Here is a 25,573-nt window from a genome sequence, read left to right as displayed (position 1 = left end):
CCTTCGTTCTTGCGTCCCTCCCTCCTTCCCTCATCCTAGTGGACTGAGAGGAGTTCTTGTTTTCACTGGCTGAGTATTTTTTTCCTTATTGCTCTTCTGGCCAGGTTTTTTGTAACCTATTCTATAATTAGATGTATTGAACAACCAGTATTTAGATAACTGGTTTTCTCAACTTATGTCTGGGATTAGCTATTACAAACGAGATCTGGGTAGCTTTCGCTAGGCATCGTGGAATAAGGGGTAGCCTCAAGCCAGTAAACAGCTCTCGAGCTATTGAAGATGGCCGAGTCGGAGCCAATAAACAGCAAGAAGGAGGGCGAGATGAAGACAGCTAACATGGAACGTTATGGTAGGTACATAACTTCTTTTTCACACAGCCTACCTTGACCTCGCCAAAGCTTTCGACACCATTCTCCACTCGGGTATTACAGAAAAACTCACTAGCCTGAACATAAACCCCTACGTCAAGAGATGGGTTGCCAACTGGCTTACAGACAGAACTCACGCGGCAAGAATAGCAGGCTCCAGGTCCGACTCTAAACCAGTCACAAGTGTTGTCCCACAAGGCTTGGTCCTGGGACCTCTACTGTTCAGCATATTCTTCTTAGAAGTACAGGCAAACACAGGAGGACTATGGCTAACCAAGTTCGCCGATGACCGCAAACTGGGAGCCATAATTGACTCTTCGGCTGACACGGACATCCTCCAAAAGGGCCTTACTGAGATGGACACCTGGTGTCAAAGTCATGGCCTCAAGCTAAATGCCAAAAAATGCATGGTCATCCAGTTTGGGAAAAAAGCACCAACAAATTACCACATAGGTGGCAGCCCCCTTAATACAGAAGAGGTAATAAGAGATTTGGGGACCCGGGTAGATACTAATCTCTCCTTTGACAATCATATTGCCAAAGTAGTTAGGAAATCCTTCTATGTGGCCCATCTAATTACTAAAGGGTTTGCATCTAGAAATAAAGAAGTTATAGTGTCCCTGTACTCGTCACTCATTAGACCCATCATATAGTACAATGCCTCATTTGGGATGTACCTCATAAGACACTTACAACAGCTGTAAAGACCACAAAAGTACCTCACCAAGAGGATTACTGGTCTCAAACATATGTCCTATGCAGCTCGACTGAAAAAACTCTGGCTGTACTCAGTGGCATATCGCTCACTCAGAGGTGATCTCTGCCTGACTTACAAAGCCATGTCCAACTCAAAATTGATGGACATGCTTCACCTAAAGAAATCCAAGTCACTGCGAGCCACGCGCTCTAGTGAGCTAAGCCTCGCCACAACAATAAATAGAACATGCTGGAGGGATAGATTCCTGTCACAGAGACTCCCCATGCTTTGCAACAAAATTCCAATTTACATCAGGCAGAACCCCTCACTAACACTCTTCACGAGAAACCTTGACGAGTGGATGGGTAACAGAAAATACACCCCTGGGATCACTTCATTGGCTCTGCTTGACAGAGGATGTATTTATTTATTTATTTATTTATTTGCAGTTGGTTTACCAGGATAGTCCATTGGGCCAAGATGAACCCGTTTTCAATGGAGTCCTGGGGAGAAAAGCTCCAGACAATTGATGATGTTCTTCATTCCACATTGCTGCAGTCCTAACTATTGGGTAGTCCGCTGTCCAGTCGGCCCGAATACCAAAGTATATGGCTGACGTCGGTCAGGGCGCATTAGACTGACGTCAGTACGTCAGGGTACTAATGCGCATGACCGACGCCATATCCTCAGTCTTTTTTGCCGCATGGTCCGATGCAGAAGCAATTTTGCGAGTGCAGGTTGGCGTTCTGAAAGTTTCTGAAGCCAGAGTTTCAGACCGAATCAAAGTTGGCTAAGTACCCCGTTGGGGAATATTTTGGTTTTTTCTTGCCTCAGTATTTAACCGGATGTCAGAAAAAGTGAATAACTGTATTTCTTGTGGGAAACAGATACCTCATAGGGATTACCATACTTTGTGTATACCTTGTTTAGGGCCTGAGCACGGCGTTGTTGGATGCCGCTCTTGTGCTAGATTTAACAAACGCACTATTAAGAGAAGGTTAGACTGTGCCAGGTTAGTGTTTGGGAAGCGTTGTAATTATAAAATGCCGTCGGATGTTCCGGCCGGCTTCGCTAAAAAGCGCAAGGACAAAACAGCAAAGCCTAGAGTGGAGGAACCGACAGTCCCAGACGTTGGTTCTTTAGAGGCTCAGTGGAGCCGGAGGTTTTGCCAGGTGTTTCTTTGGAGTCTCAGGGAGAGACTTTACTGTTACAGGATGTATCCTCTCAGGAAGTAGGCCAGGCTGAGGGGCTTCTCAGGTGGCTGTTCTTCCCTCTCTTCCTAAGGTGGTCAGAGCCTCCCTTCTGTTTCCAAGGCTTCTTTGAGGGGCAGGCCGAGTTTTGCTACAGTGGGGTTTCTCCTAGTACTTCAGGGTCTTTGTCTAAGAAACATATGCTTAAAATGGCAGAGGATTTGATTACTATGATAAGGGGTTCTATGCCCCCTCCTGATAAGAGGCCTAGGGTGGAATCTGAGTTTGAGAGTTTTGAGCAATGCTCGGAGGCTTCTGAGTCTTGACTGAAGACTTGCAGGAGTACCCTCCTTATTCTGATTCTGATGTGGATGATTCTACTCCTTCAGCTTCCCCTCCTGAGGATTTTTCATTTTCAGAGACTCTGCATTCCATGAGGGAGCATTTTAAATGGGAAGGTCAAGATTTCTCTGATTCCAGGAAAAGGCTTAGGGAATTCTTGTTTTACCCCAGCACAGGCCTTTGGCTATACCTCCTGTTTTGAATGTGGTGGAAGATGTTTTGCAGAGGCTTCCCTGAATCCTGATTCTTTGCCTCCTGCCCCAGTTAAACCGGATAGGTATTATAGGGTGCCTGAAGCTCATAAGTATCTTTTTAAGAGTCCTAGGGCAGACCCGGAAACTGTCTCTCAGGGGCCTAAAGGTGTGAAGGCCTCAGTTGTTAAAAATCCTGTCCCTCCTGATAAAGAGGCAAGGGCTTTGGATAGATGGGGAAAGAAAGTGTATACTTCTTCCACTTTAGCCATGAGGGCATTGAATTGTCAGTTTCACATGTTAAAATATCAGAATTATCTTCTTTCACAGTTGAAATCTAAGGTGGATGCTCTGGCGGAAGGTATTGAGTGTAAAGAGTTGCAGGATTTAGTTCATGTGTCTGAACAAGTGGGTAAACATTCCTTGCAATGTGGTTTTGATGCTGTGCAGGCCTCCTCCAGGGTGGCTGCCACTGGTTCTGTTCTTCGTAGGCACGCCTGGTTGAGAGATCAGAACTTAGCTGAGCATGTTAAGACAAGGATTTTGGATGCTCCTTTACAGTCTGATGTGTTGTTTGGTTCTGTGGAAGCAGTTTTAAAGAAGATGGAGGACAAGGCTAAGTCTATGCAAACTGTTAAGGATTTTTGCAGGTGCAGCCTCCAAGTTTAGTAGAAATTGGCCTGCTAAGGGATGGACTTATCCTGCTTATGATTCCCAGTCTAGGGGTAGGTCTAGACGTGGTAGGGGCAGAGCTCAAGGTGCTTTTAGGCCTAGGACAGGGAGTTCACCTGCTCAGACTTCTGGTGAGGGCAGGGGTCAGTCCTTTCGTAAGCAGACCCAATGACCTGCCTTTTCAGCTGCCAGTACCTTCTCGCCTGGCGGCACCTCTAGGAGGAAGACTGTCTCTTTTCAAAGAAAATTGGGATTTAATTACCCAAGACAAATGGGTTCTGGATATCATTCACCACGGTTACAGGTTTTATTTCCATACCTTGCCTCCTTTCAAAGGCATGCCAGACATTCCTCCTCTACAAAGACAAGAGGCTCACAAGCAAATTTTTCAGTTACTCCAAATAGGGGCCATTCAGCCGGTTCCTGTGCCAGAAAGGGGCCTAGGATTTTATTCTCGCCTGTTCCTAGTACCGAAGAAGAACACGTGGAGACCAATTTTGGATTTATCTATCCTCAACACTTATCTGGACATTCCCAAGTTCAAAATGTTGACGTTACAACAGCTTTTACCTCTGCTGGGCAAGGATCACTGGATGGTAACTTTAGATCTCAAGGAAGCTTACCTTCATGTGCCTATAAGACTAAGTTGCAGAAAGTATATGCGTTTTCGAGCTGGAAATTCTCATTATCAGTTCTCTGCATTGCCCTTTGGCTTATCTACTGCGCCCAGAGTATTCACAAAGGTTCTGGCTCCAGTGATAGCTTACTTCAGGCTAAAAGGAATTCAAATCTATCCTTACTTGGACGATTGCCTGATACTGGCTCAAGAAAAGGAAGACCTTCTACAGCTTTTGGAATATGTCATAGCAGTGCTAAGATGCCTAGGGTATTCTGTGAACGAAATAAAGTCCAGTCTAGTACCCTCTCAAGACATGTGCTTTCTGGGCGTGAGACTGAATACAGCAGCCCAGATGGCCTTTTTAACCCCGGACAAACAAAAGAATCTTTCCAGTTACTTCCATCAACTATCTCTTCAGTCCGGCCTGACTGCAAGGACAGTCCTTCAAGCCTTAGGGTTCATGGCATCTTGTATTCTGGTGCTTCCCAATGCCAAACTGCATATGAGGAAGCTACAATGGTATCTCAAAAATCTATGGACACAGCACTGCCAGGATTTGGACACTGTCATTCAAATAATACCTTGCATTCAAAAGGAATTTTTGTGGTGGGCTCAGGAATGTCACCTAAACAAGGGACTCTCTGTGACCCGGCCAGAGGCGAGTCAAATTCTGACAGATGCCTCAGACATTGCTTGGGGAGCTCATCTAAACGGAAAATGGATACAAGACAAGTGGCCTGCCAGACTACAGCATCTACATATCAACATGAAGGAGATGTTAGCAGTCCAGTTTGCATTAATGGCTTTCAAGGAGTTACTTCTTCCAGGGCAGGTGTTGATTCTAACAGACAACACAACTGTCATGTGGTACATCAACAAACAAGGGAACACATTCTTACCCATTGTGCAGGCAGGCAATGATTTTATGGGAGACTGGCTAAGCTTGCAACTAACTCTTCAGGCAAGGTTTCTGCCGGAGCACAGAACTCCTTAGCAGATGTGTTAAGCAGACAAATCATGGATCCCCACGAGTGGAAACTGGATCTTCATGTATTTCAAAGTTGACAGTGTCCTGGGGAACTCCAGACATAGATCTGTTCGCTTCTCCACTAAACCACCAGCTGCCAAAGTTTTGCACAGAGAGGTTTCATCACACAGCTTGGAAAGTGGATGCTCTTTCTTTCAGTTGGAAAAATCTTCATGTGTATGCGTTTCCACCTCTGCCTCTTCTTCCAAAGGTGCTTCTAAAAGTCAGACAAGACAAGCCAAGGATGATTTTAATAGCTCCAGATTGGCCTCGGCAGCACTGGTACCCATTACTGAGGAGTCTGGTAAAGAAGCCTCCATGGCCTTTACCCTTGATTCCACATCTGTTGTCTCAGAAGGACGGTCGTCTGCTCAATGTCAAGCTTCACTCTCTTCATCTAACAGCCTGGCATATTCTGTTTTGAAAGACAGCAGGTCTCAACTTCCTCAACAAGTTTTAAATGTGATTATGGAAGCCAGAAGACCTAGTACAAGGAAAGTGTACGCAGAAAAATGGAAGAGATTTTTATTTTGGACTGCAGCAAAGAATTTGGGGATTTCGAGCCTAATTTGAGTGTGGCTCTTCAATATCTTACTGAGTTATTGGACAAAGGTTTGTCTTTCTCTTCCATTAAGATTCATGCTGCAGCAATTTCAGCTCACTATGATTGTGACCCACCATTGTTTTCACATCCTTTGTTCAAGCAATTTCTTAGAGGGCAAAGAATTTAAGACCCCCATAGAGCTCCTACTCCTGCTTGGGATCTCAATTTTGTGTTGGAGAAACTTACTCTACAACCTTTTGAGCCTGCAGCTACTGCTGAACTGAAATACTTGTCATGGAAGACTGCTTTTTTGTTGGCCATTGCTTCTGCAAGAAGGGTTTCTGAGTTACAGGCCCTTATGGCGGTTGAGCCTATTTATTGATTTTTCATAAGGATAGGGTATCATTACGTACTAATCCTTCCTTTATGCCTAAAGTGGTTTCTAGTGTGGCTTTAAACCAAACTATTCATTTGCCTACGTTTTATGCAGATCCCCAAAATAAAGGGGAAAAGATTTTGCACACTTTAGATGTACACAGGCAATTGCGTTATTATTTGAGCAGGACTAAGGATTTTCGGCAGTCTCAGCAGTTGTTTGTTTCTTTTGCTTTGAGTTCTCAGGGCAAGCCTGTGTCAAAACAAACTATTTCTAGGTGGATTGGGTTTTGCATTGCATTTTGTTATTCCCATCATGGCAAGGAGATTCCAGCTGGGATTAGGCCTCATTCCACTAGGGCTACTGCCACTTCAACAGCTTTTTAAGGGGTGGCAACTAAGGATATTTTGGAGGCAGCTACTTGGAGTTCAGTGCATACTTTCTCTAAGCATTACCACCTTCCTCTCTACTCTAAGTCTAGGGCTGGTTTTGCCACAGCTATTTTGCAAGGCATGTTATCAGCTCCTGCTTCCTTATGATTTGCCAGCCTCCCTTACCTCTGCTTTGGGATTCTACCCAATAGTTAGGACTGCAGCAATGTGGAATGAAGAACATAGTACAGTTTTGTACCTACCATAAATGTAGATGTTCGAGGATCCACATTGCTGCAGTCCAACTCCCTCCTTCCCTCTGTGTTTAGGGGTGGTTGTGTAGGTGAGGTTATATTCTGCTAATTTTGTATATTTTGTATATATATATATATTTTGGTGCAGATATGTTGGGAGTTTTTGGTTTTGGCCTTATCTTTTCAGGGTCTTCTGACATCTGGGGCAAGAAAAGACTGAGGATATGACGTCGGTCATGCGCATTAGTACCCTGACCTTAGTCTAATGCGCCCTGACCGACGTCAGCCATATACTTTGGTATTCGGGCCGACTGGACAGCGGACTACCCAATAGTTAGGACTGCAGCAATGTGGATCCTCGAACATCTACATTTATGGTAGGTACAAAACTGTACTTTACAGTAGGTTATTAGAGATGATTATACATTGTAACAATTCAAGCAGGAAATACATATTATAAACAAACATTACAATTAAGTTGACAATTGATAAAACTTGTATCATATACACATTATAAGGGGTGTTACAAAGTTAAAATGAGAAGTCGGTACAAGTTAAGAGTCAGTATTCTTGTATATACCCTGAGAGTCAGTATTCTTGCAGATACCCTAAAATTAATGAGAGTGCAAGAGTTAGGAGAAATGATAAAGTGAAATTGCAGGAGAAGTAAAGGAACTTGAAAATTCTAGTGTTAGTTATATGGGGTGGAAGCAAGAGCATTCCCACTGTGATACTAGGTATGAATGAAGAGATTTTTTGAAATTTAAATGGTTAGAGGTGGTACGAATGGATGGAGGTAGGGAGTTCCGGAGGCATGCAAGGCCATACGATAGAAGATTTTTGCCTGGGGGACGAGTAGGTTTATACACTTCTAGTAGATTTTGGTTGTTGGAACTTAATACTCTATCAGGTAGGTGCAGTTTAAAGACAGAGGACAGGGAGGGACAGAGGGAGGGGTTGAAAATGAGCTTATGTGCAAGGGATAGTTGAGTATAGGTGAGATGTTTGGGTAGTTCTAGCCATTTTAATTGTTGGAGAGAGGAACAATGGTGGGTAGAGGACTTTTGGCTGGTAGCAAACTTGGCAATTTTGTTGTAACAAGAGGAGAGCTGTGTTTTCAAAGATGTTTGCAGATTAGTTAGAAGAGGAGCTCCATAGAGAAGGGAAGGAATAAGAAAGGAAGTGGAGAGAGTGATTTTAGTGGCAGTTGTAAGGTAGTACTTTTGCCGATAGAGCATACCTAGTTTTAGATGGGTTTTTTTGATATTTAGTTGAAGATGGGAGTTGAATTTTAGTTGGTTATCAATTTGGACTCCAAGTAATTTGGTCTCTGACACCAGCTCCAGTGGAATGTTATTTTGACTAGTAATAGAGAAGGTGTTTATATTGATAGAGTTGACTTTAGAGGGGGTGAATACCATTAATTTGGTTTTAGAGGCATTCAGTGCCAGGTGATTACTATTCATCCATTGCTCAGTGGTTGAAAAAGCATCCTGTGTTAGTTTTAGGAGGGTAGGGACAGATGTGGCAGAGCAGATAATGGTTGAATCATCTGCATATTGGATGATGTTGGAGAGAGGGATAGTGTTACGGAAATAATTTATAAATATGTTGAAGAGGAGGGGTCCTAATATGGAGCCTTGGGGAATTCCGGTTGGGGTATTAAGAAATGAGGAGGTTGCCTTTTTCCATTTTATTGCTTGATATCTATTGGTTAAGTAGCTGGAGAACTAGTTCAATGATGAGGGAGATAGGTTAAGTTTTGCAAGTTTGGTTAAAAGCAGCCTATGTGAGATGGTATCAAAGGCTTTAGAGAGGTCGAGTAGAAGGGTAGAGACAGTAAGGCCCGAGTCCCGGGCTTTATTTACAGTTTCAAGGAAGGAGAGGAGTGCTGTCATAGTGCTGTGATTAGGTCTGAATCCATGTTGTGTGGGAGTTAGCAGTTGGTTATCTAAGAGATATGGAAGTAGTTGTAGTTGAATACATTTTTTGAGGAGTTTAGCAATGGGGGAGAGGATAGCGATGGGGCGAAAGTTATTAACATTGTTATTGTTGCCACCCTTATGTAAAGGTATGATGAAGGCTTTTTTCCAGATTTGGGGAACTATGCCTTCTTTTATAGAGCGGTTGATTAGTATGCTAATGGGGTAGGCAGTTGCTTCAGCAGATATGTTAAGAAAATAGGAAGGGATGTTATCAGGAGCGTTAGTGCTAGGTTTTAGTTTCTGAAGGAGTTTTTGTATAGTAGAAGTGGGTATAGGTTTTAGTGTGAATGGTGGGGAGTGTGGAGAGGGGGTATTAGGGGGTGAAGAAGATGAGGAGGAAGTGAGAGTAGGAGAAGCGGTAGAGGGTACAGAGTTAGTAGATGTGAGTGGGGGAGTGGTAGTAGTGCAGGGTGGGGTGTTGTTGGGGGAGGATGGGGGTGAGTTGGAGAAAGTGTTGTTAGAGAAAGAAGAGGTTAATTTTAAAATAGAATCAATGAAAAAAGAGTTGAATTGAGTAGCTAAGTCTGCATCTGGGGCATTGTGGTCTGGGGTGGGGGTGACAGGTTTACTAGGATTAAGTAGAGTGGAGACACCTTTCCAGAATTTCTGAGGATTTGTTTTGTTATTGTTTTGGAGTATGGAGAAGTACTTTAGTCGATCATAGATGATGAGCTTTTTTACCCTGTTTCTAAGTGTTTTGTATTCATTATGGATGAGGGGAGACTTATTTTTCTGGTAGTGTGCCCAGACTTTATATCTTTGCCGCATTGTTGCTAGTGTGTTTTTGGTAAGCCAAGGGGCGGTTTTAATTTTTATTCTCTTTGTTCTTAGTGGAGCAAGGAAGTCTGGTATATTTAAGAAAGTTGTATTAAAGTGGGCAACTGCATTATCTAAAGGTAATGTTTTTAGACAGTTCCAGTTTATTGCTTTTAGGGAGTTAACAAAGGTTGATGGGTTGAAGTTTTTTTGGTTACATAAGGTAATATAGTTGTGGGTGCGATCTAGTAGTAAGGGGAGTCAGTGGGTGAAGATGGGTAGGTGGTCACTAAGGGGATCGGGGAGAGTACCATTGTCTGAGAAATAATGGGGATGAGAGACTAAGATCCAATCCAGGATACTGCCGCTGGAGAGGTTTTTTGAGGGGTGTGTTATAGAGGTGATTAGTTGCGAAAAATTATATAGGTTGATGTTGAGTGGGTGTGTGGGAGACTTAATTGAGACCAGGATCAGTTAATTAATCAATGGGGCGGCGAAAGGCGACACACTCTGGCTAGGCTTATGAATGCCCTCTGGCAGATAGCCTAGTACCTACCTATGAATCTATGAAATTAGTGCTGCATGCTCTTGGGTCAGTGTCAGCTGTCATTTTTCTAGTCTCTCTAGCAAGATTTTTCATTCAAATCCTTCAATGGACTCTGGCACTACAGTGGTCTATTCTTTACCAACCTCTGTCTGTTCCCATAAAACTCACTCCAATTTGCAAACATCGTATTCACTGATGGATCCAGTCAGACGATCTGTTTTTGGGCAGGCTGTTCTCTCTTCCTCCTGCAATAGCCATAGTGACCCAATGGGGGGGGGGCATTTAAAGGGAAAGATGGTCCAAGGCATGTAGTTCTCTTCACAGACCAAGTTGTGTATCAGTGTCCTAGAGATGAGAGCAGTCCTTCTAATGCTGCAAGCCTTTCAGGAAGTTCTCCCCCTACCGACTGTTGCAGTACACACAGACAATATGTCAGTAGTCTGGTACATCAACAAACAAGCAGACAAGGAGGAACCTGTTCCTACCCATTGTGCAGAGATGCCATGAGGGTCTGGGAATGGGCGATCTCTTCAGACCGCTTTCTAATTGCAGCGCACATACCAGGGAAAACCAATGCGCTGGCAGACAGGCTGAACAAGTCCAGTCTGATTTCTCATGAGTGGTCCCTCAGTCAAACAGTAGCAAACTTGATTTTCAGCCACTGTTGCCAACCTTGCTCGGATCGCACTTCAACAATAAGTGCAGCAAGTACTTCTCTTTGATCCCCAATGGGGGAATCACCAAGGGATGCTCTGATTCACGATTGGCACTCAGGTCTTCTTTATGCTTATCCCCCTCTCCCTCTCATTCCAACGTTCTTACAGAAAGCAAGAAGGCTGAAGAGCTCAATCATCCTCATTGCCCCCTTCTAGCCTTGATAGGTATGGTTCCCCTTCTTCTGGTCTCACAAGGATACTGGAGCCCACTCAGATCTGTTATCTCACCCAACAGAAATTTAACATCCCAACCTTTATTCCCTCAAACTGACAGCATGTTTTTTCCACTTCCAGTGATAGTAAGGTTGTCCAGGCTCGCTTCCCCAGTTTGTGACATTATCTTGGTTTCTCAGAAGGCTTCCACCAAGAAAGTCTACAAAAGCAAATGGAAAAGATTCTCTGTGTGGGCTTCCAAAGAGAATATTGGCCCTTTCTCAGCTCCTACTTTGGCAATTCTTCTTTTCCTCAGTACCCTTTTTAAGGAAGGGGCTAGTTTTTCTACCATTAAACTTCATTTAGCAGCTGTATCCAACTTCAACACTGAACATGAATCTTTGTCTCTGGCAACTTCCAGATTATGTAAGGCTTTCATGAAGGGAATTTTTCTCCTTATACTTCCTATAAAGGATCCCTCCCCTCCTTTGGATCTCCCCTTATCCTCCAGGGTATGACTCAGAAACCTTTTGAATCGGTGGACAAATGTGATATTTATTTATTTGACATTTGTTATTGGCCAGGCCTCCTTACATTATAATAAATTATATGAAGTTTCTTTCTTGGAAAACAGTCTTTCTGGTAGCTATTACTTCATCAAAAATAATTTCTGAACTCCAGGCCTTATTGGCCAGGCCTCCTTACATTAATTTCCATAAAGATAGGGTGTCTGTATGAACCAATCCTTTTCTATCTAAAGTGACCACAGAGACTAACCTGTCTATACAATTGTCAATTTTCTTTCCAGACTTTACTAATAAGGGCAAATATTTATTGTACCTTCTTGATGTTCATAGATAACCATGTTTGTATCTTCACAAAATAAAACAGTACAGAAAGTCTGATCAACTGTTTATATCTTTTTCCATAACCGCTTAGGTCAAGCATTTTCCAAAACTGCACTGTGTAAATGGATTACTGATTGCATATTGCTGATTTATTCTCAAACCGTTTGGAATTGCCTCGTCCTCCTAGAGCTCTTTCCACTATATCTATGGCTAGTTCGTCTGCCTTCTCATCTAGAATTTCCATTGACAATATCTGTGCTGCAGCCACTTGGTCAAAGACTCATTCCTTTGTTACACATTACAAAGTAGATGTTTTCTCCAGAAGCAGAGCTTTCTTTGGTTCAACAGTGCTCCAGCATGTCCTTCCTTGAGGGCCTCTCAAGTGTTACATAGCTGGGGACTCTGACCCATTTATTAGGAAGAATGAAAAGGACATCAGATTTAGAAGTTATGTACTTACCATAACTTGACATCTGTGTTGTCCATTTTCCTTCTTCCTCACCTTTCTCCCCAGCCATCCCCCTGGCTCTGTCACTCCTAGAAGGATCTTTGGAGGATATAGGAACCCTTATGTTCCTGGTTTGAGCCTCACTCTTTTTCTTCTGTTTGTTTGTGTCTGTAATACAGTGGGCAGTAAGGTAGCAAACTCGATCTGAGGTGTTAGGGGTAGCATAGAGCATTATGGGTAGAGGGAGGAGCTTGAGATTCAGATACAAGTCTTGTAAATGCGGCTGAGTCAGATCCGAAAATCGGATCAAATGAAAATGGACAACACAGATGCCAAGTTATGATGAGTACATAACTTCTAATTAAAGCTGCTTCTATTTTTCTAGCCTTATGTTTTAGCCTTTGTATATTCCTACAGTATCTCAGTTGTTTTAAAACCCTCTGAATACATGCAATTTATGCATTGCTCTAAATTACCAGAAGACATTGCCTATTTTCTCCAAATTTCTGCATTGGTAACATACAGTCAATGCTTTTACTAGCCGGTGACTGAATTTTACCAAAAATTATAACTTTTACTGTTACGTTTTAATAGTTTTCACACTGGGAGAACTCTAATCAACCTGTTGCTGAGCTTGCAGCCATCGTGGAAGTCAAGGCAGGTAGGTATTTATGACAGAATAGGTATTTGTTTGGGAGAGAGGTTATTACACCCTACACAGATAAAATAGAATCTGTCAAAAACTGGTCTGTACTAGTACCAGATGACAATTGAAAGCAGTGTTATGACTACAGCTGCTGTTGAAAATTCATATCCAAATTTATAGGATCATAGGGAGTTACTAGGCTATTGGCCCTGAGGCCCTTACAAGCCTAGCCAAGAATATAGTCCATGTTCCATCAAGTCAGCACCCCATGCCACTGTTCAGCAGGGACACAGGTGGAATCCCAGGGGTGTATTTTCTGTTCCCCATCCGGTTGTCCAAGTTGCACTTAAAAAGGTTTAATGAGGTACTCTGCTTTACGTGGAGAGGGAGTCTGTTCCATAAAAGGGGGAGTCTCTGGGACTCAAATCTGTCCCGCCAACAAGTCCTATTGATGTCATAGACCAGGTTGAGGTCTCGCTTGCAGGTTACTTGAGTGGAGCTTGACTTGTGGATATGCAGCGGTCCCATCAAGGTGGGGTCTGTGATTGCTTTGTATGCCAGACAGAGGTCACCTCTGAGGAGTCTGTAGGAAACTGAGTAGAGGGACAGGACTTTTAGCCTATCTGTCTAGGGTAAAGGGTTGAGGCCCTGGATTCTCTGGGTGAGGAATCTCTGTGGTCTCTCCAGCTGATACATGTGCTTTGTTAGGTACATGCCGAAAGGGGAATTGTATTCAATAATCGGTCTTATAAGGGAAGAATACAGGGATGTTATGACCACCTTGTCCCTGGATGAGATACCCTTACTAATGAGGTGGGCCATGTAGGAAGTGTTCTGGACAGTAGAGGCGATATGGTGGTCAAAAGTCAGTTCACTATCAACCTGGGTTCCCAAGTCCCCTCACAACTGATTGCTTGCTTAGTGCCTTATTGTCAGTGTGATCATTTGTGGGGACGTCATTCTCCCCAAAAGGGATGATGATGTATTTTTTGGCATTCGGTTTGAGGCCTTGTTTCTGGGACCAGTCATTTGTTTGGGTGAGACCCTCTTGGAGGATATCCACATCACTAGGGGAAATTGATGGCAGCACCCAGCTTGCATTCATCTGCAAACTTGGTCAGCCATAGCTCACCAGATTTGGCCTGCACCTCTGAGAAGTATATCCCAAACAGCAGAGGCCGCAAGATCGATCCCTAGGGTACAACGGTTGTTACGGGTCTGCTACTTGAGGTGGCTTCCCTTGCTTTGACTAGATGGGTTCTATCAGTGAGCCAGTTTGTTACCCATCTGGTAACATATGGTTTTGATGCCTAGTTGAGAGAATTTATCTATTATACCTGAGAGGGAAATAGTATCGAAGGCCTTGACCAGGTCACGGTAGGCGGTGTGCACCGTCTTCTCCCTTGTCTATGGCCTTGGTGACTATCTTAAAGAAGTTGACCAGATTTAACAGACATGACCTCCCTTGACAAAAACCAAACTGTGTGGGATCAAGTGTCTGGAGGTTGCCAATGTCCTTGTTAATGAGGTCCATGAAAAACTGCTCCATGACCTTGCAGATCAGGCTAGTTAGGCTGATTTATGATAGTTGCTTTCATAGCCTGTCATTTAACAGGCCTTACAAAAATTGTAAGACAGCTATCTTGGTAAGGTAGATCATAAAAAGCAGGGGAGGCTTTTAATCAACAAAAAGTTGTTTTTTTGTTTGTAACCTGTCTTGGTTGCTGTTTGTTAATCCCTTTATTGTTTACTTAAGTGGATCTTGAGGTAGGGTTGAGAGGTGTACTGTGTGAGAAGGTAGGTGATGAAAAACACCTGTCTGTTTATTTATTTATATGACATTTGGTTACCAGGAAAGTCCGACTAGGCCAGAAAGCGTCCATTTTCAGTGAAGGCCCATGAAGAAGAGCTCCACAGCCACAATAATTCAAAAATCAAGTAGAGATATTTTCAATCACAATGTAGATAAGTAGAACGCTAAGTAAGGATGGCACAAGGTACAGTGCCACAGAACAAGAAAAATGCCTTTGTATTAAACAGGCATTCATTTCTTTACAGTACTAGCAATTGAACTTGCACTGCAGCAGCATCTGTAGAAGCAATGGAATGTTAACCACAAGCTGTATAGGTGGGCGTTGACCCTGCTGCCATTTCATTTCACCATTTGATATAGATCTAGCAAGAGCCACAAGGAATGTGGATGAGTTATCCTGGCATCGTAACCCATTCCTTTCAGCATAAAACTGGGGGTGATATTGTGGGTGAGGGTTCATTGTAGCAGAGTGACTATTTGATATGTCAAAATCATGTTTTGCTCTCTGTGTATGCACCATATATTACAGTAAGAATTTGATGTGTGTGTGTGTGTGTGTGTGTGTGTGTGTGTGTGTGTAGACAAAATATTATGCGAAAGGCATAGTCTAATGTGAGTCAGCTGTGAATGGCTGGAAGCTTACAAACCTCAGAGATTATTTGCCTTCACAAAGAGGGATTTCAAGGCCAAGAGTTGAGATTGTTGATAGACCCTGACCAGAAGAAGCTGTAGAAAATACCAGGAGAATTGATGAAAGTACTGTTTCTGTACTCCTGGAGTATTAGGGACCTGTCAGTTTACTCGAGGAGTGTCAGAAGCCATATTGTGGATGTATTTTGGAATTCTCAGGCATCATAACCAGAGATGCAGTAACAAGCCTATGAACTGTAAGGAATATTGGGTTTTATTCAAACGGTAAGTAACCACAAGTGTGTTAGGCAGAAGAGGTCTCTTCTTAGTTAAGTTGAAAATGAATTTTGCTTTAACTTTTTTTTTTTTTTACTGCAAATGAAGTACATATAACTTAGAAACTGTTAATAATTTGTTATATTTGTTACTTTGTGTGTGTGTGTGTGTGTGTGTGTGTGTGTGTGTGTGTGTGTGTGTGTGTGTGTGTGTGTGTGTGTGTGTATATATATATATATATATATATATATATATATATATATATATATATATATATATATATATATATATATATTGTAGAGAGGCAGCTGTGGAAGAACTGGGCAGATACTGCAGCTTCTTTTGTAAGTGAAGCTTTAAGTTATGATTTAATGGTACGTCTCCCTCAAAGAGCTACTGTTACAGTGCATTCCTCACACAGTTGTACTGCATACTATCTCCATACACAGCTGTGCTGTCATTATTATTTAGCATGTTTTCATGCAGGAGAAGCCCACTTTGAGTGATGGTCAAAACCTGCAGATCATTAAGATATGGATAGCACTTAACCACACAAGTAGTCTATGTATGAGGCATAAAGGGCACGATCCACATGTGTGAGTGAGGAATTAAGATCTGAAGAATATTACAGTGGGGGAACAGGATGGAGGTGCCCAAGTGTTAAGTCCATAGTAGAGGGCTCTCTTGGAGATCGAGTGATAGGGTTAGTAGACAAATATCTTGTTATTTTCAAACTGTTCTTCAGGATGTGTCAGTTCAACTCACTCTGAAAATCTTGTTCTGCAGAAGGAAGGCAGGAAACCATCTTCTGAAAAGGATGAAGCATTGGGAAGGCTTTGGAAGATTCTTCAGATGAAGAATATAATGAAGAATTTGAAGACGAAGAAAAAGAAGAAGAATAACAAAATATCTGAACAAAGAATGGAGAGGAGGGATAATATATGAGCCGGATGCAAAGAAGAAGACACTTTTCAATTTGGTTTACTCAGCGCATGGGACTAAATGGCCTGTGTGTAACAGTTGTTGCAGTCATGCTGCTATCTCCTAGAGGTGAGCAACATGCTTCAGCAACTGTTCTTGCCTGCACTTGTGGCACTCCCAGGTATGCTCAGCAGCAGATGTTTGCATTTGTGCTGTAAAATGGACACACTGGGACTGCCAGAACTAATGCTGAAAACTGCAAAGACTATTTGTTTTCCTTTTTTTTTTTTTTTTTTTTTTTTTTATGTGTTATTTTTATAATGTTGAAAACCAGGTTCGTAAGTGAGGTAAAACTCAAGTATTGTAAAAAATCAGGGCCTTTAGGACACTTTTATATTTTCAGGCTGGTTAGATGCAATGGGATTGAAACCAAGACATTCCAGATGATAAGATCCATATTACTTTCTTCAAGCACTGACTTGTAAATTTATTTCAGAATCAAAGACTATAGATAAAAATGTCTTCAAAGTGCATATTAGCCAGCCTATACATTTCATGAGTGTTCCTACCTTAAAAACTCATTGCACTCTGGTGAGGAAGCAAAGGAATATGTTTTGTATTGCCATGCATTGGCACTGCAGTGCACGATACACAGATAGCAGTGTTATATGTGGAAAATGGGGTGACGGTAATTCTCCATCCTTAGCCTCACCATCCTTTCATGTATGGGTTATTTCCCCTGTGTAGAAGGAGCAGTGTTATATGTGGAAAACGTGGTGATGGTAATTCTCCATCCTTAGCCTCGCCGTCTTTTCATGTATGGGTTATTTCCCCTGTGTAGAAGGAGCAGTGTTATATGTGGAAAACATGGTGATGGGAATTCTCCATCCTTAGCCTCACCATCTTTTCGTGTGTGGATTATTTCCCCTGTTTAGAAGGAGCAGTGTTATATGTAGAAAATGTGGTGATGGTAATTCTCCAGCCTTAGTCTCACCGTCTTTTCATGTGTGGGTTATTTCCCCTGTGTGGAAGGCACCACTACCTCTTATTTGTTCCACAGCAGGAAGCTGTAGTAAGCTTCTGGGCAGAGCTGGGGTAGCTGTCACTTACATTAGCTTAACCAGCTCCTGGCATTAGCTGCATATTAGGGCTTATCAGTCTCACTGGCAACTATCTAGAAGTTGTCCTGGTCACTCAACTTTTGTGAGAAATATTTTAAGTATTTATGCAGAAAAATGATTCAACGGTAGTAAGCTAAGTAGAACAAATAAGAATGTTTTTGAAATGTGTCATTTTTTAGTATGTTAGACATTTTATTATTTTAGCTGTATAACTCCTCCATTCTACAAATTGCTTGTAGATCTGTTTATGGATGTGAACTATTCATTGCTCTAAGGTAATTTCTAATAGAAAAAATTAAGTGAATTTCAGTCATCAGTCTTGTGTGTTTTGTCTGATGAGGTAATTAAAGATTGCCTGCAAGACTTTGGAAAATGATAGCTAGCAATGCAAATTGTTTTAACAGTTCTTTTGGCAGGTCATTTTTTTTTTTTTGGCAACTTAGAGTTGTTTGAAGGATTGATGTGAAGTTATTCAATCTCACCGTTCATTCTTACACATAGGTTCGGAGCTGATCCCTCTGCTCCGAGTCAGCCGCTTTCACAAGCTCGAGGTTTTCTAGTAGCTCAAGGCCAAGTCCCTATCCCATGATGCTCTCTGCCTCAACGCAGATCTAGTTTGCCGCTGCAACAGATCAGAGGTCGAGAGTGGAGCTCGGGCCAGTATTTCAAATTTATTATATATATATCTATAGGTTTTTTTCAGAAAGTGTGTTTTTTGTTTTAGTTTATGATAGACTAGTATTTAGTCACTTTTCTTAGTTATTTCTGATGAAATATCTTCGTTTATAGAGCAGCTGCTTTTAGGTCTTTCATTGGACGTGTTTTAGTTAGTCTCTAACCCATTTTAGAGTGTTCTTAACTCTTAAACTGTAATCCTTTTAGTGAGAATATTGTTCTTTGTAGCTTTGAATCTTTACTGTTTATCCTAGCTAGTGTGTGTTTATCTAGACAGTATAGCTGTTTAAGTATTTTTCTGTCTCTCTTAGAGAGTGGTGTTAGCCTAGTCAGTGTGTTGGTTTGTCTAGGCAGTTATATATATGTTTAGACTCATAGTTATTTTCCTTACACTATGGCTGATCAAAGGGAAAAGGAGAGACAAAAGTCAGGGTTCAAGAAATTCCCTAAGTGCGGACAAAAAATGTCCATTACTGATTGACATGTTAGTTGTGTATACTGTCTGGGGGCAGTCCATCTACAGGAGGACTGCTCTATTTGTCATTCATTCATTCAGCAGCAGGGTCTTGTTAGAACGCAGGAGAAAGCTAGTGGACATCGGTTTGTTGAAACCTGAATTTCAGGCATCTCTTGATAAGGCTGCCAGACTTCCAAATCTTCCATGGGATCCAAGTCTTTAAAAGCTTCTTCGGAGCCAAAGTCTTCTGCTCTGAAATTGGCTGAGAAGGTGCGATCGCCAGTTCCACATTCTTCGGAACCAAGCAAGTTTTTCGGAGCCGGTCCCCAGTATTGGAGCCGGTCTCTGAACTTTTGAAGTTACCAATCTTACAATCGGTGGCTTCATCAATCCCTTCAACTCGTTCTTCGAGGAGCCTCTCCGATGTGGATGTGGACCGACTGGTGCAGAGGCTCCTCCAGAACCCGGCATTAGCCAAATTGCTGTCGGCTCCGACCCAACTAGTCTCGGAGCCAAAGATATCCTTGCCTACTGTGTCTGCTCCTCCTCTGAGCCAAGCAGGGCCTTTGGAGCCAGAGGCGGTAGAACTGATGATTGTGGAACCCTCGGAGCCAAGGCCTGTTCCAGTGCCATTGGCTCCTTTGACTCAGACAACTTCGATGCCTTTCGAGGAGTATGGGAGCTGACACTCTCCGGTCAGCTCCGGAGGGGAGAGTCGAACCGATGTGTCGGTTCTGACTGTTCCTCTCGGAGCTTTGGCACGGATGAACTCGGCTCCTTCCTCAGAGCCTACTGTTTTGGTGCTGGGGAGGTTGCCATCTTCTTCGGAACCGGCTTCCTCTTCGTATCAGAGCAGTGGGGCCTTCAATGCCATGAGGAGAGTTATGTCTTCAAAGACAACCACTTCATCAGGGCCTACGTCCTCATCTCCAAATTTTCCGCATTCTACCTCTGCATCACAGGTCCCCTTAAAGCGTCGAGACCCTGAGCCTCAGGTAGCCCCATTGAGTGACCCATGTTCTACTGAGACCTCACCAGAAGCTCCCGCTGATGAGGTTCCCGGGAAGAAGCTTTGCAAGAGGAGGCATTTAGACTCCCCGCAGGAGTCTGTCACTTCAGACACTGACTTGGAGGAGTCAGAAGGGTCCCCACGGTCCCCCTCGGCGGATATTTCTTTTGCCGTTATCCTAGAGATCCTAAGACAGAGGGGTGGCTGTCTGTCTGTCTGTCTGTTAACCCTACTGATGATGAGTCGGTGCTTCTGAAGGCTTTTGGGTCTCAACCTTCCAGCTCCTAGCTGACTCCACCCACCGATGAATTAAAGGATTTGGTTGCTCGAAGGGCATGGGAGTCTCCTGATACTGTGGAACCTGTCCCTCAGAGGCCCAACAAGTTTATTACACCGCCACAGGACAAGTTGTTTCTTACTAAAGGAATGCCAGTTGATGCCATGGTGGTGGCAGCGGCCACCAAGAAAGAGATGTCTGAAACCTCTTCTACTGTCCATTTTCCTAATAGAGATTCCAGGATTATGGACAGGTATGGGAAACGCATGTTTAGTTCAGTGACTTTTGCTATGCGATCGCTCAACTATTTGACACACTTAACCAGACTTCAGAGAGATCGCCTTAAAGAGCTTGGAGATACTCTACAGAGTTTCTAAAAACACAGATGAGACTCGCCACAGCAGAAGTATAAAAACAAATCCTTTAATAGCTGCAGTTAAAGTAAGCGCTTTCACGTCCAAATGACGCTTCTTCAGACTTTAATAACTACACAAAAGCACATCCATTTAAATAGTACTGCCTATAAATTTAGCTCAATCACATTAAATCCATTTCCTAATTAACTAAACTAATTAAAACATTTAAAGGCGTATACACTTAGGAACCAACAAATAGAATAAAAATAGAATAAAAAATTCCTGTGTATTCGTATATATATCTAAAAAAATAATATATATGCATTATATATATAAAAAGATAACTAAAAAGTCTTAGTGAAACACTAGGACTAATGTAAAAAATCATGAATAAAACATTAATATAGAGAGTCATAAATAAAACATTTACACTTTAAAGTCAATGTGAATAGGGGCGTGCTGCTAGGAAAGGCTTCAGAGTCACCTTTTCATTTAATCCATGCCCCCTGTGACTCTGGAGTTTTAATATCCACTTATTTTCACTTTCCTCAGTATGGTTCCTAATGTCACCTAATCTATCAGTTTTATTTATTAACTCTAAACCGTTAAATTTAAACTTGTGTGATGTTCCTACATGTAAAACATGTCTGGCTAGTGTATTGCGGTCATCCTCCTATTGATCACGTATGCATGTTCTCTAACTCGTTCACGAAGGCTTCTATTAGTTTTGCCTGTATAAAATGACTGACATGTCTGACAGACTGCAAGATAAACTAAGTCCCTAGATTTGCAGTCAGCATAGAAATTAAATCTATATTCATATCCTGTGTCAGGGTGTGCAAAATGATTAGTACAAGACATATAAGGACATTGATTGCAACCTCTGCATGGAAAAGTGCCTTGTCTAAGAGATAAGATAGGCACTTTTTTGTTGTCCTCATAGCACAATAGCCTCTTTAATGACTTGGTGTTCCTGTACGAAAAACTAGGTTGTTGGCCTACTAACTCTGCAATCCTATCATCAGTGGTTAGGATATCCCAGTTCTTACTGATAATATTTGTAACCTTCAAATTTTTGTTAGAATAGGGAATTACCATCATGTTCCTCTTCATTCGTTGACCACTGTTGTTAGTACTACTTATGCTCCCTCTTTTCCTACGCAAAAAGGGTTTCCCTTCACCTTGTCTCATAGCAGTATTAACTTGATATACACTTGCTACATCTTTCTTAGTGTATCCTCTCGATGAAAAGTTCCCAGCTAACATATCTTGCTTATTCTGTAGTTTTCATCATCAGTAGTAAGACTTGACATCCTAAGTGTCTGACTCTTTACAATATTATGATAAATATGCTGGGGATGCATACTACTGCGGTGTAGAATGCTATTCCTCCAACAAGATTTCCTATATATTTCAGAATGTACCATTTTGCCTTCTTTGTTTATTTTTGTATCTAAAAATTCTGTTTTAACATCAGAGCTTTTAACTTCAAATCTCAGAAAGTCAGTGGTGCCATTTATGTAAATAATGAACTCACATAGCTTCATTTCAGTGCCAGCCCATGTAAAGAAAACATTGTCCACAAAACGCTTATAAAACTTAATTTGGTCACTATATAAGGTTTTAGCCATGATATAATTTCTCTCCCAATCTGCTAACACAAGATTAGCATATGAGTTTGCACAAGGGGTGCCCATGGCTACCCCTTTTTTCTGTAAATAGTATGTGCCATCATATAAAAAAACATTGTTATTTAATACCAGTTCTAATAATGCTAAAATTCTAAGTATTATATTCCTGGAGATCCCTTCTTCAATTAGAATCAATCTTACAAACTCCATACCAGTGTCATTCGGAATTGAAGTAAACAATGACACTACGTCCAACGTAACTAACAAGTTATTAGTTATATTGTTTGAAGACACATACTCGCCATAACTCTCCAAAAACTCCTTATTCCTTTCCACTATTGGCCTAAAGTGTTTTTCTACAAAAATGGAAACAGGTTCAGTTAACCACCCATTGCCTGAGACAATAGGTCTCATGGGGGGGGGGGGGGGGTCAACTAAAGTTTTATGTATTTTGGGAAGTCCTCTAAGAGTAGGAACTAATGGTTGCTCAACTAGAAAATAGTTATATAAATCACTATCAATGGTATTACATAAAAATAAATCGTATAATTCGGAGTGCATGCTCTTAATTAATCTGTTTAACTGCATATTATTCAATATTTGGTAAGTCACAGAATCATCCAACATATTTGTCATAGTGTTAAGATACATATTGCGGTCTAAGACCACAATGGCCCCACCTTTATCCGCTTGTCTAATCACTATATCGTGATTGTCCTGCAGTTTCTTAATAGCTTGAAACTCATCATGTGTCAAGTTATAGAAATCTGGTTTACAGTGTGAATTATATAGTTCAATCAGATCGCGTTCACAAGCTCTCTCAAAAGTATCTAACAAGGGATGGCCTTGAGGAATAAAAGTGGAAGGCTTAGTGAATAAATTCTTATTCCCCATTTCATTATCACCAAACAACATTCTCAGACTAACACTTCTGGTAAACATTCTAATGTCCACCAAGATATCAACTAAATCCACTGATTAGAAGGTATAAAGGAGAGGCCTCGGATGAGTAGGCACCTCTCACTTTCTATTAAATTATAGATAGATATGTTCACTACTAAGTCTTCTTGATAGGATAAAGTACCTTTTTCTGAAACTTGTGGGTTTCTCCTGATGTTTTTCTCTTTCTGGCACGCCCCTGTGGCGTCCATCCGGTCAAAGTCATCTGTCGGATGGGTAAAGGGAAAGAAAACGCCATATTAGTACCCTGTGGAGTTTGCGATGATGATAAGCTGTTCTTATCCAAACAGCAGTCCCCCTTCCTGTTAACTTCCACCATGGATGATGTTACCCTACTGTTAGTCTGCCCAGACGGGCCCTCACCTACATCCAACCGAGTGGCAGTCTCAGAAATTACATCACCACGCAAAGATGGATCAATGGGTGTGGATGTTCTCTGCAAATCAGTAGATATAGGTAGCCGTGCTGATGTCACAATTGTGGGTGTGGCTTTCGGTGCAATGCGAACCGCAACAGTTCTATTATTGGCATTTTGAGTGCCATATATGTTGTTCACAGTATTTTCAGCATTATTTCTGGGCCAGGAGAAGACTTGACCTAAACAAAAATCATTTAAATCATGCTCCAGCTCTTCTTCTTGTCAAGCAACTGCTTGTTGTCAAGAATAGAAAGTCTTAGCGTGATGTCAGCAATAAGCACTTCCTTTTCTTCAGTGCTGACAAGGTTTATAAGTTCATTCTCCATAGTCACAATCTCCTGTACTAATGTCTTCTCTATATCTTTATACTGTTCAATCAGTAGATTAATATATCCATTACTTGTTTCTAAGTTTAACTTCTGCCATCTAGTTAACAGTTCTGGATAGGTAGTATCGAAGGTCGGCATCTTCAACACCCTCAACCCTCTAGGTACCACCTTGAAAGTAAGACATGCCTCCATGTGGTGTCTCTGCCACTGCGTGTTTCTTAGCTTCTGTAGACCATTCTCCAGCTTACGTGTCAGCTGGAGCACCTCAATATTCCTAGCTGTATTCATTGTCTGTTGACCTTCATTAATTAATTCATGAGATGTAAATTTCAGAAGTGGATTCTCAGTCATACTGATACATTTTTGTAGCACACTGGTATCAGTTTCTTGAGGTGATAGCACTCTCTTCTCTGCCATGTTCTAGGAACCGTGAGAAAAACACAAAATTGTACAAAACTATCAAACGGTCCTGGATAAGGAGCCTCCTCAGAGCAAAACCAAATTTCTAAAAACACAGATGAGACTCAACACAGCAGAAGTATAAAAACAAATTCTTTAATAGCTGCAGTTAAAGTAAGCGCTTACTTTAACTGCAGCTATTAAAGGATTTGTTTTTATACTTCTGCTGTGGCGAGTCTCATCTGTGTTTTTAGAAATTTGGTTTTGCTCTGAAGAGGCTCCATATCCAGGACTGTTTGTTGGTTTTGTACAATACTCTACAGAGTACTGCAGCTGGGAGCGTTCCTGATAAGGTGACATCCCAGCTCAATACCCTTAACTCCATAGTTAACTCATCCATGCATCTCATCTCATATGCAGCTGATGGTACAAGCCGGACAGCGGGTTCAGGAATAGCTCTTCAGAGACATTCCTGGATGCCCTTATGCTCCTTTGCAGAAGCCTTCAAGACTTCCTTTGTTAATACTCCCATTTGATGGCTCGTTCCTTTTTGGGTCTGAAGTCAAGGAGACCCTCACTAGGTGTGAACAAGATGGAAAGACTCTTTCTGCCATAGGAGTCCATTTTTCCAACCCTACTAGACCTTACCCCAAAGGGCAAAAGGGAGGAAAAATGTGGTTCCACAAGTCCCAAGGAGCCTTTCAGAACACATACAGTGAACCCCCCCCTCCAGGGGCAGAGGAGGGGGCAATAATGGAAGACGCCACCCAGGTGGCAGAGAAGATCCGCAAAACCAGGGCGACAGAGAACAGTTCTTTGGCAAGCCCTATCAGCACTCCTGAAAGGAGGCCCGACTGTCCTACTCTGCAAGCAGTCGGGGGTCGCTTGTCTTTGTATCCAGACGCCTGGCTAAAAATTACAAAAGACTCTTGTGTACAAACCATTATCTCCAGAGGATATGTCATTCGTTTCACAGAACCACCATCCGTATGAAAGAAAATCCCAGACGTTCCACCCAGTCTCAGGGATCAAGCAACTGTAGAGATTCAAAGGTTGCTAGAACAAAGAGTCATCCAGCCAGTCCCAGCAGACCAGATAGGATCTGGAACCTACTCAAGATTCTTTTTAGTTCCAAAGAAAAAAGGGGACTGGAGGCCCATCTTGGACCTCAGCAAACTCAACACTTTTGTAAAGAAAGAGAAGTTGCGGATGGTCACGTTTCAATCGATTCTTCCATTTCTAGAAATGGGTAATTGGATGTGCTCTGTAGATCCCAAGGATGTGTACTATCATATCAAAATGGCCAGACCATCCAGAGATCACCTGCGTTTCCGGCTGGGAGCCAGTCATTATCAGTTCCGAGCACTGCCCTTTGGTGTCACAACAGGCCCCGGGGTGTTCACCAACTGCATGGCAGTGGTTATGGCTCACCTGAGTCATCTAGGATTCCGAGTGTTTCCGTACCTGGATGACTGGCTCCTCATCGCCACCACCAGGCATCAACTAGTTCAATCCAGGGTCCTCACTCTAAATCTGTGTTCCCAGTTAGGA

General features: G+C 42.2%; 1 protein-coding gene across 6 annotated transcripts in view; it reads left to right on the top strand.

The window, feature by feature from the left end:
• The window catches only part of FKBP5 (FKBP prolyl isomerase 5), a 1,213,834-nt gene that overhangs the window by 1,183,913 nt on the left and 4,348 nt on the right, over positions 1-25,573 (top strand). For 4 of the 6 annotated variants that reach the window (XM_044076596.1, XM_044076597.1, XM_044076595.1 and 1 more), the window contains exon 11: positions 16,256-17,820. The exons of 1 other annotated variant lie outside the window; for it this stretch is intronic. In XM_044076596.1, the coding sequence (XP_043932531.1) occupies positions 16,256-16,414 (159 nt within the window). In that variant the 3' untranslated portion in view covers positions 16,415-17,820. Of the gene's footprint in view, positions 1-16,255; positions 17,821-25,573 lie in introns of those variants that run through there. One more of the 6 variants, XM_044076602.1, reaches the window with a different exon arrangement.

The sequence above is a fragment of the Protopterus annectens genome, chromosome 7.part0 (genome assembly GCF_019279795.1).
Source record: "Protopterus annectens isolate FY-2018-M chromosome 7.part0, PAN1.0, whole genome shotgun sequence".
NCBI classification, from domain to species: Eukaryota; Metazoa; Chordata; order Ceratodontiformes; family Protopteridae; genus Protopterus; species Protopterus annectens.
The sequence above is the reverse complement of the archived record's forward strand: the minus strand, read 5'-3'. Positions and strand labels throughout refer to the sequence as shown.